Genomic DNA, 16,678 nt, shown 5'->3' with positions numbered 1-16,678 from the left:
GAGATAAATGTTATGCTTATGTTATCCAGATAGTTGCTTCCATTTTCTATTTCTGGAAACGATATTACCGTAATATATATATGACTTAACAGATTTTACTTCCGTGCACAGTTTCAAGTGCATTTAACAGAGCTTAGTTGGCCTCTGTTGAAATGGGAGTTTTTCTGAAGCAAAAGGTACAGAGTCTCTGTTGCATAGTTTTGGGACTTCATTATTAATCAGATGATTGTTGCTCTCGGAAACAGAAGATAAGGTAACAAAAATATTTGTGAATCAGCGATTGGGCTCCATTTGAATCTGAATTTTTAAATTCTGCCTGGAAAGGCAAGGAAAAAATTAAATTATTAACTACTAATTAAACAGAAGTTCCCAAGAATAAACAAATTATATCACCTGTCTTTAGGCCCTGGGGCTTAATCTTAGGTATAAGTTAAGGACAACAATTTTATGCATTCCTAGACTCTTAAATATTTTAGCTTTAATTGACCATGGAAGTCATATAAAATGTTTTCCTCATGGGGGCGCCTGGGTGGCTCAGTCAGTTAAATGTCTGACTTGGGCTCAGCTCACCATCTCAGGGATCGAGCCCCACATCCAGCTCCCGGCTTATGCTTCTCTCCCTCTCTCTCTGCCTCTTCCCTTGCTTGTTCTCTCTCTTTCTCAAATAAATAAATAAAATCTTTAAAAAATGTTTTCTTCATGGAACATGATTTTTTTCTTCCCAATACATGGGAAGAAATATGTATTATAATCTGTACTCTCATTCAGAAGGGTTGACCTCACATCTTTGTCATCGGTTCAACAAATATCTTTTGGGTTCAACAGAAGAATATTGCCTCAATGTACTTGGTTTCCGAAATGGATTAATCAAATTCCATAACCATTTTAAAATCACATTTCCAAGCAAAGCTATTTTGCACAATTCAATTGTTTTCTTGGACAGATAAATTTTTGTTTCATTAAAAATGTAATTGTTTCAACTGTGTATTTATATAAGATACCTAGAATTTTAGAGACAAAAATACAATAAAGGATATAATGCTATTAGCTTTCATACAGTAGTCTCCAAGTTTTAAAGTAACAAAGTATGAATACAGTTTCTAAAATCACGGTTATATTTTTATAGAACAAATATAAGACCTTGAACATACGGGATTTTAGGACTGAAAAAATGAACGTGAGATGCTGCAATGTTGTCACCCAACTTATATGAGGAAAGTTTTTAAGTCAGTCAATCACGGCTAAAGAGTCATTAGCATTATTTGTCAAAGACCTTCTGTTAGGAACCAGAAAAGCCAAGGAAATGAAATGTATTACAAGCTTGTACCCTACAGCAAAACTATAAAATGAAATCAATAGCGTTTGAATTGTTTTATCACCAGTTTAAGGTTTATCTTAATTGTCCTGTCATTTGTTCCTGACTGAAAGGCTAGCTATTGAATCAAAACACAATGATCTATTTATAAAAAGCTGGGGTGTTTTTTCTTCTACATTTAAAGATAATTATAATTTTACCATAAAAGAAGAATTGTATTTTAATTGTGGAATTCCATAAATCAAACTATACATCTTTGAACTAGCTATAAAGGCACATATTATTGCTTTTGCTCTGTATCAAGATTAAAAACATGGTGATGACTTTGTGGCAGAAATATTGACATCTGTTTCTGTGGAGGTTCCTGCACACAGGTCTCTTGGGGTCTTTCTAGGAACAGTGATGTTCCATCCTGAAAACCCAGGAGGGACCGAGCAGGTCTGGGGAGACAGAGAACATAGACAGACACAAAAAAGGACTCATAATTTTGAAATAATATTAAAAATATGAATCCCTTCACATTTGTCTTTCACTCATGAAATGATTTAGGTATTTATTTGATCAATAATAATGCTCAGTGAGAGCCAAGCAGGAAAAATGCGGATACCTGACCATATGGGGCGCAGAAGAAATGAAACTCTGGAACCTGGAGGATCAGATAATTTGCCATGCGGGAGGACTGAGAAATCACCGTCTAGAACTTTTCAGAACTCCTACAACATCACACGCCACAGGGGAGCTCCAGGAGCCCTCCCAGGATTGAAACCCTGTACTGGCTCCATCTCTTCTAATGCCCACCTGAATCCTGGCATTGAAAAGAGTCCAGGTTTGCTACAATGTAGGGACCATGGGCAGTACACACACTACATGTTTGTGAGCTGTCTGCCTGATAGTTGAATCCCTTCACAAGCTGGCCTTCCTTTTCCAGACTTGTTCATTTCCTGGGTAAACCTTTATTGAGCATATGTTTGTGCTATGCCTTTTAGGCTACTGGAAGCTATCAATATACATAACAGACAAAAATCCCCACCCTCGAGGACCTTAAATTCATTGACAGTGTTGTAACTACATTCCACTCCAACCATGCTCAAATGGTGTGCTATTCTCATGTCCAGGGAGTCAACGATAGAAGTCTATGTTGTCTCTTCTACTCTTCTTTTTATCCTGCTGATTTAAGCCTGTCTTTTGCTCTGCAGCTGAATAAAAGCTCAAGTCACCCGGATATTTAAAACAAAAACAGTTTTAATTCATAGAATGTACTACAATCATGGGTAAACTAAAATGTAATCTAGTTAAATATATTAATCAGTACTTCCAGTTTAAGTTGAAGGTAAAACTTCTCTTCTGTCCCAGCACAGGCATATTCCTGGAAAGTCTCCTGCCTGCGGAGAAGAGGTTAGAAGAGGCTCCTTCTTCTCGATTCATCAAGCTCCTCACCCCTTCCCTAGCAGCTGTTAACTCACACAGGCTGCCATCCTCTGGCCCCTGGGGTTGAAGAGGAAAGGTAGGTAAGGTAGGCAGGAAAGTTCCAATATAAAGATCATTATTAGGAAATGGTCCCCCAGCCTTTGGGTCAGACCGGCGTGTGAAGCAGTGGCTGTCAGTGGGGTGCATTGAGCTATTTCAGTTTGAGCTGGCTATCTCAGTTGGTTACTTCTCATCCCTTTGGTAGAGAGGCAGGTCCATCTCCAGCTTTTAACGTTTGCTTTTCGCCCTCGTCCTGATGATCCTACTGCACATCGACAAAAGCTGGCACTCACCTGGGTCCCAAATCTGGACCTTGGATAGCATTCTCTGGTTCTCTGCCTGCATAATTCGGCCAAGAGCAGGCTTGTCCGGCGGTGGTTGTCATTCCCCTCTGATCCAGCCACAGTAACAGTTTGTCTGCACTACTGCCCCCCTCTGGCAGCTCTTGGACATGGATGCCCTGTGCCCCCAAGACCTGGCCACTGTGGTCTCACGTGTCAGTAACAAGAAACTTGAGATGGAAAAGTTTATACTCTCACAACCTCCTTTTCTGGGGATGGATGTCTTGTGGAGCAGAATGCAAACACAAGTTTACAACCTTCTCTTCCCAAAGGAATACTTCAGATAAAATCATTGCTAAATCTCCATTCACTTGATCCTTTCTACTCTCCTTGGGAGTAAGGGTTTATAGCGTGGTGAACTGCTCTGCTGTTTGTTTTAGTTTAAATATCTTTGGCGACCTCTATTTCTTGCACATCTGTCATTTTAGGTCTATTGTATGTTGGTCCTTTTTCTAAATTTCTGATTTAATTCTGAGTTTCTCATCATTTCCAATGCATGCTCACTAGTGGTGTTTGGAACTGTCCTTTCAAACTTCCTCTGCTCATTCTTCACGGTACAGCTTCCAGGTCGGTCTGTTGGAGAGGACGTCTCCGATCATTCAGGTGTTAGCTGCTCACCCTTCTGTGAACACATCACTGCGGGTCCAGGAGCCACCATACCCCATGAGAGTGTGGTGTTCTGTTGTCATGAGTTGTATCTGTGTCTGTCAGGCATCGAATAAAGGGATCCTAAAAGTAGCAACTTCATTTCATTATCTCTGTGTTCTAAAATCCTGGCACATTATAAATGCTAATAATCAATGTCAAGGGAGTGGAATGGCCTCTCTCTCAAAGGAAAACAAATCTCTGTAAGACCTGCACTCGTCAGTGATATGCTAAGTCTAGAGCTTGGTGAATAGGAAGGAAGAAAAAAAGAGAGGAATCTATCATATTTGTGGCTTATTGGTATACATTTTAGTTTAACTACTTTTATTTTACCGATAAGCTAATCAGCTAGTAGACCCATTCTCTTCACGGTTATTTTTCCATTCTGGGGAAAATTTGCTCTTTAAAAATGCTTTCCATTAATTTGGACTATTTTATTCATCATTCATTCATTCATTTGGTCACATATTTATTATAACTGCCCAAATGATTAATGGAGTTTAATGATAAAAGCAGTTAAGAAAGGCAAAATATATCTAGAAGCCCTGTATGAAAAATCTAAAGCACACGAGTGAAAACTTAATCCTAAACTTAGTTAACATCTAACACAGTATGAAAACCTGAGAGTTATGGAGCTCTCATTCTCTAAATTCATCAACTGTGAAACAATTCCACTGATTCAACAATTATTTCAAATATCCTTGGATTAAGATGTGTATTTAGGGAATTGAAGAAGATGATTGAGGTGAAATGTAATATTCGAATCTTCCTGAATCACGCCTCATTACAGACAGGGATTTGAATGGCTAAGTATTGGGGACAGTATACTGTGGGAGTCTTGCACCTCCACGTGTCCTGCTGAGTGTTCCAAAATTGCACTGCTTGGATCTTTTTTTTCTACCAGGGACACAAAACTGTTTATGCAGCTGGCAATTCTGAAAAGTGAGATAATGCTTTGCAGAAATGCATCGCACAGTCTGGCAATTTCCTCGATATCTTTCTAGTAAGACTGTTATTGCTTGTTATAAAAGTGGCAGAGTCTCCAAGCTCTGTGTCCTCTGCCCCCACTGTGGTGTGCTCCACTCAAGGGAGGTCTTCCCTGGACCTACACCTGCCATGAGGTCTGGAGCTCAGGGACCCGTGTTGCATGCTGAGTGCTACTCTGATACACCTGCTGATACTTTCTTGGGAGTATTGAGGTCCTTAGTCTCTGACCCGGGAGTCTCTCTTATCAGCAGCCATGGAACTAAGTTATTAACATGTACAGTTATTTTTGTGGGAGTCTCTTGCTTCAAGGTCTCTTCACTATCCCATTTATGTAATTAGGATAATATCCTAGCAATCAGACCAAAAACCAACAGGTAATTTCTCCAACTAAATACTGCAACGAGCTAACTTCCAAATCACAGAATATGAGCAACTGGAGAAAACAACAGACAGAAACAAGATCTCTTGCATTATCAGCAAGTATGATAACAGCAACTGTTTTTAAGGAAGCTGAGGGAGGGCTAAGTATTCTGTTGCCCTGAGAGCCAGTGAATCTCAAATTGCCAGTGCGCATTAAGTGACCATGTGACTAAGGTTCTAGGAAAGCAGTAGGGCAAAACTTCACACTACAGAGAAAGGGGAAACCCTGAGAGCAGAATATAAACTGAGCAGAGCAGGGCAGGGACAATAGGGCAAAAAAAGAAAAAAAAAAGAGAAGAGAGAGAAAGTTTCTCCAATGAAAGTGGGAGTGCAGAAAGAAGCAAGCATATTTCTAAAAGTAAAAGCATAGTATTTCTTTTTATCACGTTGTGAAAATAACTGAAAGAATAGTCGAAAGCTAGAAAAGCTGTCTTATCCCGCCTTCCTTTTTTTGAGTGTAGAAAAAATAATTTCACTGAAAAATGAAAACTAGAAAAGGACCATGGTCAAAGCCCACAAGGTAAAAAAATAGAACAGTGATCAAAACAATGGTTCTTAAAAACTAAAGGTATTTAAAAAAAAATACAAACTGTATGTTAGTATGTTGAAATAAACTAAAATAGCTTATGGAAAAAAAGGAAGCCATGTAAAAAAAAAACCACGTATCAGAATTTAGAAAAACATAAATTAAAATCTTAAAAAAATCTAAATGCAATGAAGAAAGATATTAATGAGATAGAGAGAAAGGGGTATAAAAATAGGAAATAATTCATTACTTGCATGGTAGGAGTGAGCTATGATGAAAAACAAGTTAATAAAAAAGGAAAAAATAAAAAAAATTAGAATTCAAGAAAAATTTTCTGAAATAAGGGTTGAATGCATATACTATGTATACATAGGCAGAAAATAACTCAGAATAGCCAAAACGGAGACACATTCCAAAAAACAACTGAACTTTAAAGAAAAAAAAGAGTAAATTCTTTGGAAATTCAGAAATAAAACCAACACACATTGGAAAAGAAAACCAGTTTGTCATTATACTTTTTGGCAGTGATACTTCATGGGAGGAAAAAAACAGAGTTAAATATTTAAGAAGAAGAAACAGAAAATATGAGTCAAGGCTTTTTAAAAAAATTTATTTATTTGAGAGAGAGAGATAGAGATTGAGAGCAGGAGTGGAGGGAAGGGGCAGAGGGAGACCGAGAAGTAGGCCACCTCCTGAGCGCAAAGCCTGACTCTGGTCTCCATCTCATGACCCTGAGATTATGGCCTGAGCCGAAACCAAGAATTGGATGCTTAACCAACTGAGCCACCCAAGGCTTTTATAGCTAGCCAAATTTATGTTCAACTTTCCGGTCCACAGATAAGCTGTCATTAATACACAAAAATATAGGAAACGTGACTGCAATTAATTCTTGTAAGCCTACTGTGAGGAGTCTACCACAGGACAAAGTGTAGACAGCTAGATGACTGATTGTCTTATTGGTATTAACAGGAATGAAACAATATTTCTTCAATGAGATGTGTGGGAAAAGGAAGTAGATGAAGCGAAAGCATTGCTCACAGTAGGAGATACACAAACAGTAGGGGAGGGGCCAAGTGGATTATGTAAAGTAAAAGTAAGAGAATGAAGTCAAAGTCTGGCCCACAGATTAATGCCAGCAAGTAGAATTTTGTCGGAGTGGAGCCACACCCATTTGCTTGGTGTTGGAGAACAACCCACCATATTCTTTACAGATTGTCTCTGCCTTCTTTTCAGCTACCACAGGACTGAATAGTTGAAGAGAGACCATATGACCCATAAAACCAAAACTATGTGTTATTTCAGTGATCACATTTGGAGTATGATAGTGAATCCATGCATTACTTTGAAAACCAGGAAATAAAAGGGAAGAATCAAACATTTTTTCCTGTCTTTCCTATAGAAGGAGGATTTCAGGGTAATCAAATATTTGATGCAGAGAAGTTTCTCTTTATGGAAATATTTGGCTACTACAAAAGAAGAAATGGAAAGATGGAATCAACGGATAGGACTTGAATACCAGTGGTTGCAGCCATCAGGAAAGGAAAGTCATAGGGACTGGCGTGCCTCTCTGAGGAAGCAGTGGATATCACCTACAATTTACTTGTTTAAAAAAACAAATTAAATCTAACCAAGCCTCTAGCTCTATCATTTTACAGGAAATAAAGGAGATAAAGAAAAATATGAAATGATCCTTTAGAGGTACTTTCACTGAAACCTGGGCTTCGGAAATCTCATTTCTTGAACAAATACACATTAAAGGAAATTAAAAGGTGTGGTGGGAGGAAAGCCTATATTTTAAAAGAGTTGAAATACTTTTCAACCAAGTGCAATATATGGACCTTGTTAGGATTCTGATATGCATACATTTTTAATATAATATTGACTGGATATTCATTGATATTGAGGAATTTTTATTAATTTGGGGGGAGTAATAATGGTGTTATGATTAAGTTTTGAGTCCTTATCTTCAAGACATACATATTGAGATATTTGCCGATGAAATATTGTGTCTCTGATGTGCTTCAAAATAATAAGGAAGGGAATGGTTGAGAGCACCATTGGTAAAGTTGGGTAGTTGACACTTGGAGGTTCATTATAATATTCTCTGGAATTTTATGTACATTTGAACTGTCCATACTAAAAGATTAGAATGTTTTAAAGATTCCTAGTGTCAGAGTATGAGATGAGTTCTGAAATTGTTCTATTTTAATTATTAAATTGCATTTAAATATTAAATCCAGTTACAGTATAGTTGTAAAACTTACTTTGAAAATGATTTCATTAACAAATTGTTGGCAAAGAAATTACAATAAAAGACTTCTTCAATGAATCAAACCTCTTTTGTTTATTACCTCTATTCATGTGACAGATGGCATAGCTGAAGACCATGGGGCAGCCAATTCTAAAGCAGGGATAAACCTTTAAACAATTCATTAATTAACCTAATTTACATAATGGCTTTATTTTTGCATAGCTAATGAACTAGGGATTCATTATAGGCTATTAACAGTCATTAATAAATGAAACTGTGTTTTAAATACATGAGTTTGTATTTCAGACTCCAGAGGCAGAGGTCAGTCATGAAATGTTAACAATATTAAGAGCCTCAGGCATTAAACAAATTAACATTTAGCTTTTAGATTTCAGGCCTTCCGAGAGACTACTTCATGCATGTGCCAGCTGGTCTCAGCTCTCCATGCATACCTGGGCACATATAAGTATACACAGGTATATTAGCTAAACTTTTATTAGCCTGAGATTAGATTTATATTAAAGTAATGAGAACTAGTTGTATCATATTCACATATGAGATATCAATATGTCTATTCCTAGAAATTAGAGCTATTTCCTGAAAAATGCCAAGTTTTATGACCTAAATATTTAGCAGATTTTTCTTTCTAAATTTAACTGTTCAGTTTTTTCAAAGAAAGATGACAAATATAGTTTTCAAATTGTTTTCATGTTTTCCTTAGTTTCAGTAAGGTAGTTCGCATTATAGAATTTAGAAATACTCTAACCTTTTGACTCCTGGTTTAGTCAATTCAATTGACCATTCAAAGCTTCCTCTACATTTTATAAAAATGTAATTGCTTGCAGTTTAAAGATTTTAAGAACTCAAGAAACTGGCCTGATATTTTTTAAACAATTTAATTACACAAGTGATGAATAATCATTGAAGACAACTTAATTCCCTTAATTCCAAAGATACACTGTATATAATCTGATTTTTTTCAGATGACTTGGTTGTACCTTTCTGAGCAACTGTGCGGCCCTCCACACTAGATCAGTAAGTGAGATTTGAAAGAAATAAAAAAGGAGTGATTACTTTTAGGATCATCAATTACTGCATGGTAGAGAAAATTCTAGGGCACATCTCTTGCCTTTTCTATCTACCTTGCTCTCCTTTCTCCCACCGCCTGGGCTCTGTTACCTTGCTCTCCTTTCTCCCACCGCCTGGGCTCTGTTGCTCTGGCTTTATGCCTGTACCCTTGCTGGGGTTCTCACAGGCTCTTCATTTTCCCTCCTCCCCTTCTAAAGATGCTTATTGATGGAGTGCTGGCATACGATGTCCAGGAAAGGCCCCCGGAGCGAAAGGAGCCTGTTTCCTCCTTCATGCTTTCTCTGAGCTTCCATTCCACTAATGGTTAAATTAAATTTGGTTTTCTCCTGTCTTCCAAATTCTAAAAAAGTTGGTGTGATTATAAAAAGATGAATTGACCGAAGTGCAAAGGAGTATTACCTCAACGAATGGAAAAGAACAGCATTTATCTTATCATTAACATCTCCCAGAATCTCTGCTGACGCCCTTCACATATTGGCTTTACTTGCTCTCTTGTGTTGGTAAACTATATCACATGGATGTTGGAGAAAGATTTTGGAGTCAAAAGCTGTGAGCTTAAATCTATGGGTTTTCATTTACCAACAGCGTAATTTTTAAAACGTCACTTAACCTTTTCTTATCTTGTCTTTGTAAGATGGGAATAATTTTCATCTCCTAGAAAAGGATGTGAATTAAATATAATGCCAAATATAACTTACAATAAATGTTAGTCACTTTTTTAAGATGCATTTTCCTCTGTGCTAAGAAAATCCGTGAGTACAAGAGACCACACAACTCAGAGAATGTTGAGCAGTCCTGTACCCATTAACAATATACATTCCAGAAAGTTTGTCAGAGCCTCACAGTGGGATTAAGAATAAAGTTGATTCTAGCAATATTGTATACCCAGTTTGAAAACGATGTGTTATTACCCTGATACTTCAGGAGTATGAAATCAGTCCCTGCACTGTCCTCTACCAGCTGTTAAAATGGATGGACAGTCAGCTCCAAGTACTACTGATCTCCCTATGTTCTTTACTAATAAATTTGGACATATGTACTTCATCAGAAAATGAGCAGAAGCACCATAAAATCCCTATAGAATGCTTAAGTAACATAACTTACTTTTTGAAGGGACTCGGAGATTGGCAAGGACGACTTCCAGGGAATCAGCCTGGACGCGAAGTACGTAGCTTGTCCTGGTCTCATAATCCAGGGGGGCATTCACATAGATAACACCTGTGATGTTGTTAATTCCAAACATATCTGCAATTAAAATACAGTTCTTTGGTCATTTCCTTCTCACTATAAGAAAAAAAAAAGAATTCTCTTTAAAAGGCACTGTGATTTTAAAAATACTTCTTGTTAACAGGAGTAATGCATGAAAGTGACAGGATGCTGGCTTTTGGAAACTATGTTCCATCTCTTCAAATTATCATCAGTGTGTACTTAAGTGAACACCTCAATTTTCTAGTTACATTGAGATTCTCCTGGAAAACAATATTTCATCAGTCCATTAAATTGGGAAGCACCACATACTATATCCATCATGGTAAATTTGGATGGTCCTTTAAATACTAAAAGGCATCAGAAGTTTGTGATATTTAGGGAGGAGGCATAGCAGCACATTAGGAACAAAGAAGAAAGTAAGAAAAGTAAGATGTCCAGCACCTGCTGCAGGGGCAGTGATTTCTAGTAATGGTTGGTCATTGAAATACTTAAAAAGGGCCTTCCTTGATAAATTCCTTATGAAATGCTTAATAGCATTGATTTTTTTACTCATTCACTTACTAAATATTAAATATTGAACATTCGTGTATTTTTAAATGGATATTGACAATTCCTTTTTTTTTTAAAAGATTTTATTTATTTATTTTTGAGAGAAAGAGACAGAGAGAAAGAGTGCAAGAGCATGAGTGCAGGGGAGGGAGGGACAGAGAGGGACAAGCAGACTCCTGGTTGAGCAGGGAGCTTGATGTGGGACTTGATCCCAGCACCCTGGGATCATGACCTGAGCCTAAGGCAGACACTCAACAGACTGAGCCGCTCGGGTGCCCCAAAATGTATATTGACTATCTCTTGACCACTTAACGACACGCCAGGCCACCCAGTTTATCAAAATGGAAAAACAGGATCACTAACTGTGGATAATGGTGAGAAAAAGAACAGGTGAGAAATGCAGCTATGAACTTCTTCCCAGAAGCTGGTGAAACATCCTGTTCTCAGTGAAAAGTGGTTGGTAGACAAAACTCAAATTATTTATTTACTTACAACTGTGAATTTTATATCTAAGTTGACCACTTGAAGAATCATATTATACCATGTATGTGGGTTTTATCATGGATATCGGTCTTTGGGCATTCAAAATTATTTATGATCCTAAAATTTCTTCAGTGTTAGCCTAGCTATGACATGGAGCAGGTCATGGATGATCCCAAATGGTGGGAAAAGATCCCAGGAGGCAATAATTATGACCAAAAGCTGAAAGTATTATGCATTAATATTGAAGAAATGCATTAAAGTATACCTAAACGAGGGCAAGAGGAAAGCTTCCAGAATTGGATAGTTAGTATTTCCTGGGGTGGGGGAGAATCATGTTTGTTAGTATAACCAATTTTTAAATCAGATTAAGCACAAAGGCACCAATTACATTTAAGTTGGATGGGTTTTCATTAGAAAAAATGGGGTAAATAATAATTCAATCTGAACTGAATCTCAGATCCAAGTGTATTAGTTTATGGTGAAGACACAGACAGAATATCTACTCACCCTCTTCATTTCCTGAAACTATGGAGTACACAATACTCTGGTTGATGGCTGCTGCCGAAATCACACCAACCATAGTCCCTCTGGTTGCAAGTTCACTCACTGGAGGGGGTCTGCAGGTTTAGAAAAGAGGATTCATTTTTTGTAGTCTATTTGTCATGACAGAGTTTTGAATTTAATAATAGAATATGCTAGTTCATGTGTGAGTACATTTATTTGAATAATACATTTTCTGAAGTTTTCAAAGAAGTACCACATTAAGACTCCAGCCCTAACAAACTCTGTTCACAATTATGCAAATGATCTTGGTTGTGAATGTCACCTGCATTATTTTTAATTTGAGATATAATTTAATTTCAGATACTATTTTATTATCTGCCAAACATCATACAAAATTCTTCCCACTTGTTTCTCTAAATTACCTTCTGAACTGAAAGCAATAGAAGGATATAATTTTCTACCTCCTTTTGTAAAATAAAATGTTGCTCTTGTGTTGTTGCTATTGGCATATTTAACCAATAGCTTCCAGATGACTCTTTCTAGTTCTTGTTCTTGCTGTACTGTGAAGCTTTAAATGGACGAAAAGTATTTGAACAGATGATGTCACAACACTCACATTTCTCTTGAACTCACTGATTTTGCCTACCTGTAGCCATGTTCTGTCCTCAGTACTATGATATTTACTTAATTTCCAAGTTATATTTTCAACAACACATCTGATTCTCAAAATCTTCATTTATTTTACAGTATTGGTCACTGTAACTAGGCTATCATAATTTTAATCGTAACCTAATCCAAATAATCTCACTTTTTTCATATACAGGTATTTATAGTACCCAGATCCAAAAGATTAAAAAAGTTAGTAAATAGTCCAGTCCATCTATCGAGCGCGTCCAACTTCTCTAAGCTACCACCTCTTTCCTCAAACTGATAAGACAAACCCTACCATCATTTTCTCCATTGGCTTTTTCTTTTAATACTTTTCTAATATTGCTCCTTATTTTTATCTCCATCCTCTCAGTTCTTCTAACCTGGATTACACTGTGCAATCGTATTGTGCCTTCACTGAACCCTTTTATAACAAATCCTGAACTGCAAACATATAGTCTGGAAAATTAATTATATACAACTCTTTATAAACATGTTGAAATTGCTATGTTCTTTGCCACCACAGTGCATACGCTTGGTTAAGTTACCGAAATGTGAAGCAACCTATTTTACAGATGCTCTAGTGGCTAATGGCGGTCCATATATTCATCGCATATCCAGTAACAATTTTTTGCTAAAGAATAAGAATTAATCCATATAGCTTTGAATGAAAATGATGAAGTATGTATGTCTGTACACATGTATTTCTGCCTTCTTTTATTACAGCAGATAACCACACACGTCCTCCATACCCCATCTAAGCGGTTTGGGTAAGGCTGCCCACATCCCCAGGGTATGTGGATAGACACGTTACCCATCTCTGACCACTGAGGGTGCTTTATCTTCTTTGCTCAGTGTTCACATCTCATGTAAAAAAGTCTTGCCCAGAAATTTTAAGTACTAGAAAAAATTTTTTTGCAAGAATTTTAATGCTGTTGGATGTTACCCCATGAGAAAGGTTGATCAGGTTCTTGTCGTTCATGATACCAACACAAATTAAATAACTAAAGGTTGAGAATAGGTCTCTTATACTTTGACTAATATTCTAAATGCTGCTATACTTGAAGCTAGGTAAGCTTATCATTTCAGTTACTGAAACAAATTGTCTTTTATTTCTCCTTTATCTAGGATTTTGATTATTTCCAACCAAAAATGTACCCACTAACAAGAACATGTTTACATTAGAAAAGGATACTTTGCCTAGATAGACACTTCTAAAGTAACATATCTGAGATAACAATTATATTCTCTGAGCAATTTATTTACACATTGTCACAGTGTCAGTTCAGTGGAATACGGATGCCTTCGGTAACCTTGAGCAGAAAAGATAATAGTCTACCATATAAAGGAAGACATTCACAAAAGTGACACTAAGGTTGGTTTTGACGGACTGCTTTGATGATGAATAGATACATTCTTGTACAATATTTTAGATTATAACAGAGACATTAAGACCATGCACTGTTTGTTACATTGCTTAGTGATTGACTATGGTGGTTGTGAAATCAAAAACCTGGAAAGGATTTAAAATCAGAGAGATGGAAACAGGACAGTCTCTGAAATGGACCACAATAATGGCCCCTCCTGACATTTTGACCATTGCATAGTGTTCTCCTCTCACAAGACAGCCAGCTTGCTTCTAATCAACAGAACACAGCAAAGAAAATGGAATGTCACCCCAGTAATTACATTACATGAGCCTGTATCCTGCAAGTTCCCTCTTGCTAGGAGACTCTTAACTCTCTCCCTTGCTGGATTGAATGAAGGGGACACGTGGAATTGCCCATACGGCAAGAAACTGAAGATGATGTGATGTCTGACCACCAGGCAGCAAGGAACTGAGGCTCTCAGCCCAACATCCCACTCATAACTGATTCTACCAACAACCACACGAGCTTAGAAGCACACCCTTCTCCAGTCAAGCCTCAGATGAGACACTGGCCCTGGCCAACACCTTGATTCAAACCTGTGTGAGACAATGAAACACAGAATGCAGGTAACCGATTTCTGACCTACAGAACCTTCAATATGATATATGTGTTGTTTTAAGTCACTAAGTTTGTAAAAATATTGTTATGTGCAAGAGATAACTGATACACCTTGATTTGAATGTTAAGAGCAATGAATTGTTAACTTATGACAGATCAATATACCATACAAGTTAATTTTGATACAAGAAAACATACGTTAGCTATATTCTGGGATCACTTCCATAAATTGAATTTCTTCTTGTGAAAGTAAACATTGCTTAAGTTGTTTACTTGTTGGGGCGCCTGGGTGGCACAGCGGTTAAGCGCCTGCCTTAGGCTCAGGGCGTGATCCCGGCGTTATGGGATCGAGCCCCACATCAGGCTCCTCTGCTGGGAGCCTGCTTCTTCCTCTCCCACTCCCCCTGCTTGTGTTCCCTCTCTCGCTGGCTGTCTCTATCTCTGTCAAATAAATAAATAAAATCTTTAAAAAAAAAAGTTGTTTACTTGTTTATCTTGTTACTACTCGTGAGATAACTAAATTTTATACTTTCTGTAATTAGTTTCTTGGTAAAGTACAGAAATAAGAAAGTCTGCAGCTCATGTACCTTCAGCTTTAACATTAGAAAAATGCCACCATTTATTTCAAACTTTAAAAACAACATTTTATGTATATTTTTGAACAATTAGGATGGAAATGATCAATACTGGAAAAAGTAAAGGGCATCATTTTAAAAGGAATTTAAATCCTATGCATACCACTAAAAGCACTTAAAATTCTATTTGTTAGTAAATGTTTAAAACAGATTTACTTTCTAGACAAAATATCTCTTCATTAACCTTTGTCTTAATTGTTCCAACACACTTCTTTCTACCAGAATCAAAACATGCTATAAAAATGCAATTTTCTCCTGGCTAGAATTAAATGAACCTCCATGGTAATGAGCCTTAGATCACACAATTTCAATTCTTTTCTATTTATTGCAAGGCAGACCCTGTTTTATTTTTGTTTTATACCCTGGAAAGTACCAGTTACATGATTGGGCAAACTACATATTTCCTTAGGAGTCACAGGTTACTTGAATACACAATGAAAGAGTCGGTGTAAATCAGGATCTATAAAGCTGCTGACAGCACAGAAAGGTAAGGAAATGGAATGATGTGGGCTGGGCATCCATTAAGAGGGAGCTGGGTGGACAGAAGGGCTCGGGAGGGCACTGATGCTCTATTTAATGAGGGCAACTACCATGCAATGTTGCCAGTGCAGTGTAAGTTTAAAATGGGAAAAAGGAAGTTCAAGTTTTTATGTGAATTCTATGAACTTTTATATTTCGGAAGCCAGTGGAAATCTATTTTTTAAAGCATCATCTGACTTGGTTTGATCTATGGGCTGACAGTTTATGACTTTCGGAGTTCTGTCTATAAGGTATTTTCTGGTCCAACCGCACTCTTAGTCTGACGTCATGTGATTTATCATTATCCCCCTACCTTCTGAGGAGTATGGGCAAATTTACTGATTAACTTCAGAAACGAAGAATTATGGCCAAATAAAGGATTCCTCAGAAGCTTTTTTAAAAAACGTTTTCCCCTTGCTTTCATTTGTATACTTGCAATTCATCCACTTTATAATAAACAATATGTCAATAACCCTCTTCCAATTTAAACTTTTAATACCTCACTCAAAACAAATAGTTGTCGGGTGCCTGAAACTCAGGAATTCTGCTTTTTAAAGCTAGATTTACTGCCAATATAATTGAGAAAAAGCGCTCTTCCAATAAAAAAGGCAGTTGGATCGCACAGGACTCAGGAGTGGAGCTATACAGCTTTCCTATGAATCTTTAGACTAAGGCAAGAGATCAGTTTGGGTCCCCCCCCCCCAGAAGAGAACTGCTAGCAACATGCTAAGGACAGTGGTTATAGCTTTAACCGATATGGACCTTGAACCTGGACAGACTCATGGTTTCACACTTGTAAAGACCTTCAGAGACTCCCTCACAAAGCTTGATCCGAAGTAGATTCGATGTGCATGTGTACCAACATATCCTGATGTAGCCCTGGCTCTTATTTATCCTACCTGGGGCAACATTTTGGGCTTTATTGGCCATTTTAAACAAAACCCCTAGATTCTGACTGAAATTCCAAAAATCACCTAAGCTGGGGGTACCTGGCTCAGTTGTTAAGTGTCTGCCTCCAGCTCAGTTCATGAACCCAGGGTCCTGGGATCGAGTCCCTGTTGGGCTCCCTGCTTAGCTCCCCCTGCTAGTGCACTCGTGCTCT

At 37.4% G+C, this 16,678-nt stretch overlaps 1 protein-coding gene across 15 annotated transcripts in view; it reads right to left on the bottom strand.

Annotated features, from left to right (window-relative positions):
- Positions 1 to 16,678, bottom strand: part of PCDH15 (protocadherin related 15) — a 768,547-nt gene that overhangs the window by 128,269 nt on the left and 623,600 nt on the right. For all 15 annotated transcript variants that reach the window (XM_040624601.1, XM_040624600.1, XM_040624598.1 and 12 more), the window contains 2 exons: positions 11,790 to 11,899; positions 10,146 to 10,286 (listed from right to left, as the gene is read on the bottom strand). In XM_040624601.1, the coding sequence (XP_040480535.1) occupies positions 10,146 to 10,286; positions 11,790 to 11,899 (251 nt within the window). The remainder of the gene's footprint in view (positions 1 to 10,145; positions 10,287 to 11,789; positions 11,900 to 16,678) is intronic.

The sequence above is a fragment of the Ursus maritimus genome, unplaced genomic scaffold, assembly GCF_017311325.1.
Source record: "Ursus maritimus isolate PB19 unplaced genomic scaffold, ASM1731132v1 scaffold_7, whole genome shotgun sequence".
Classification (NCBI taxonomy): Eukaryota; Metazoa; Chordata; class Mammalia; order Carnivora; family Ursidae; genus Ursus; species Ursus maritimus.
This window is presented reverse-complemented; position numbering and strand designations above follow the sequence as displayed.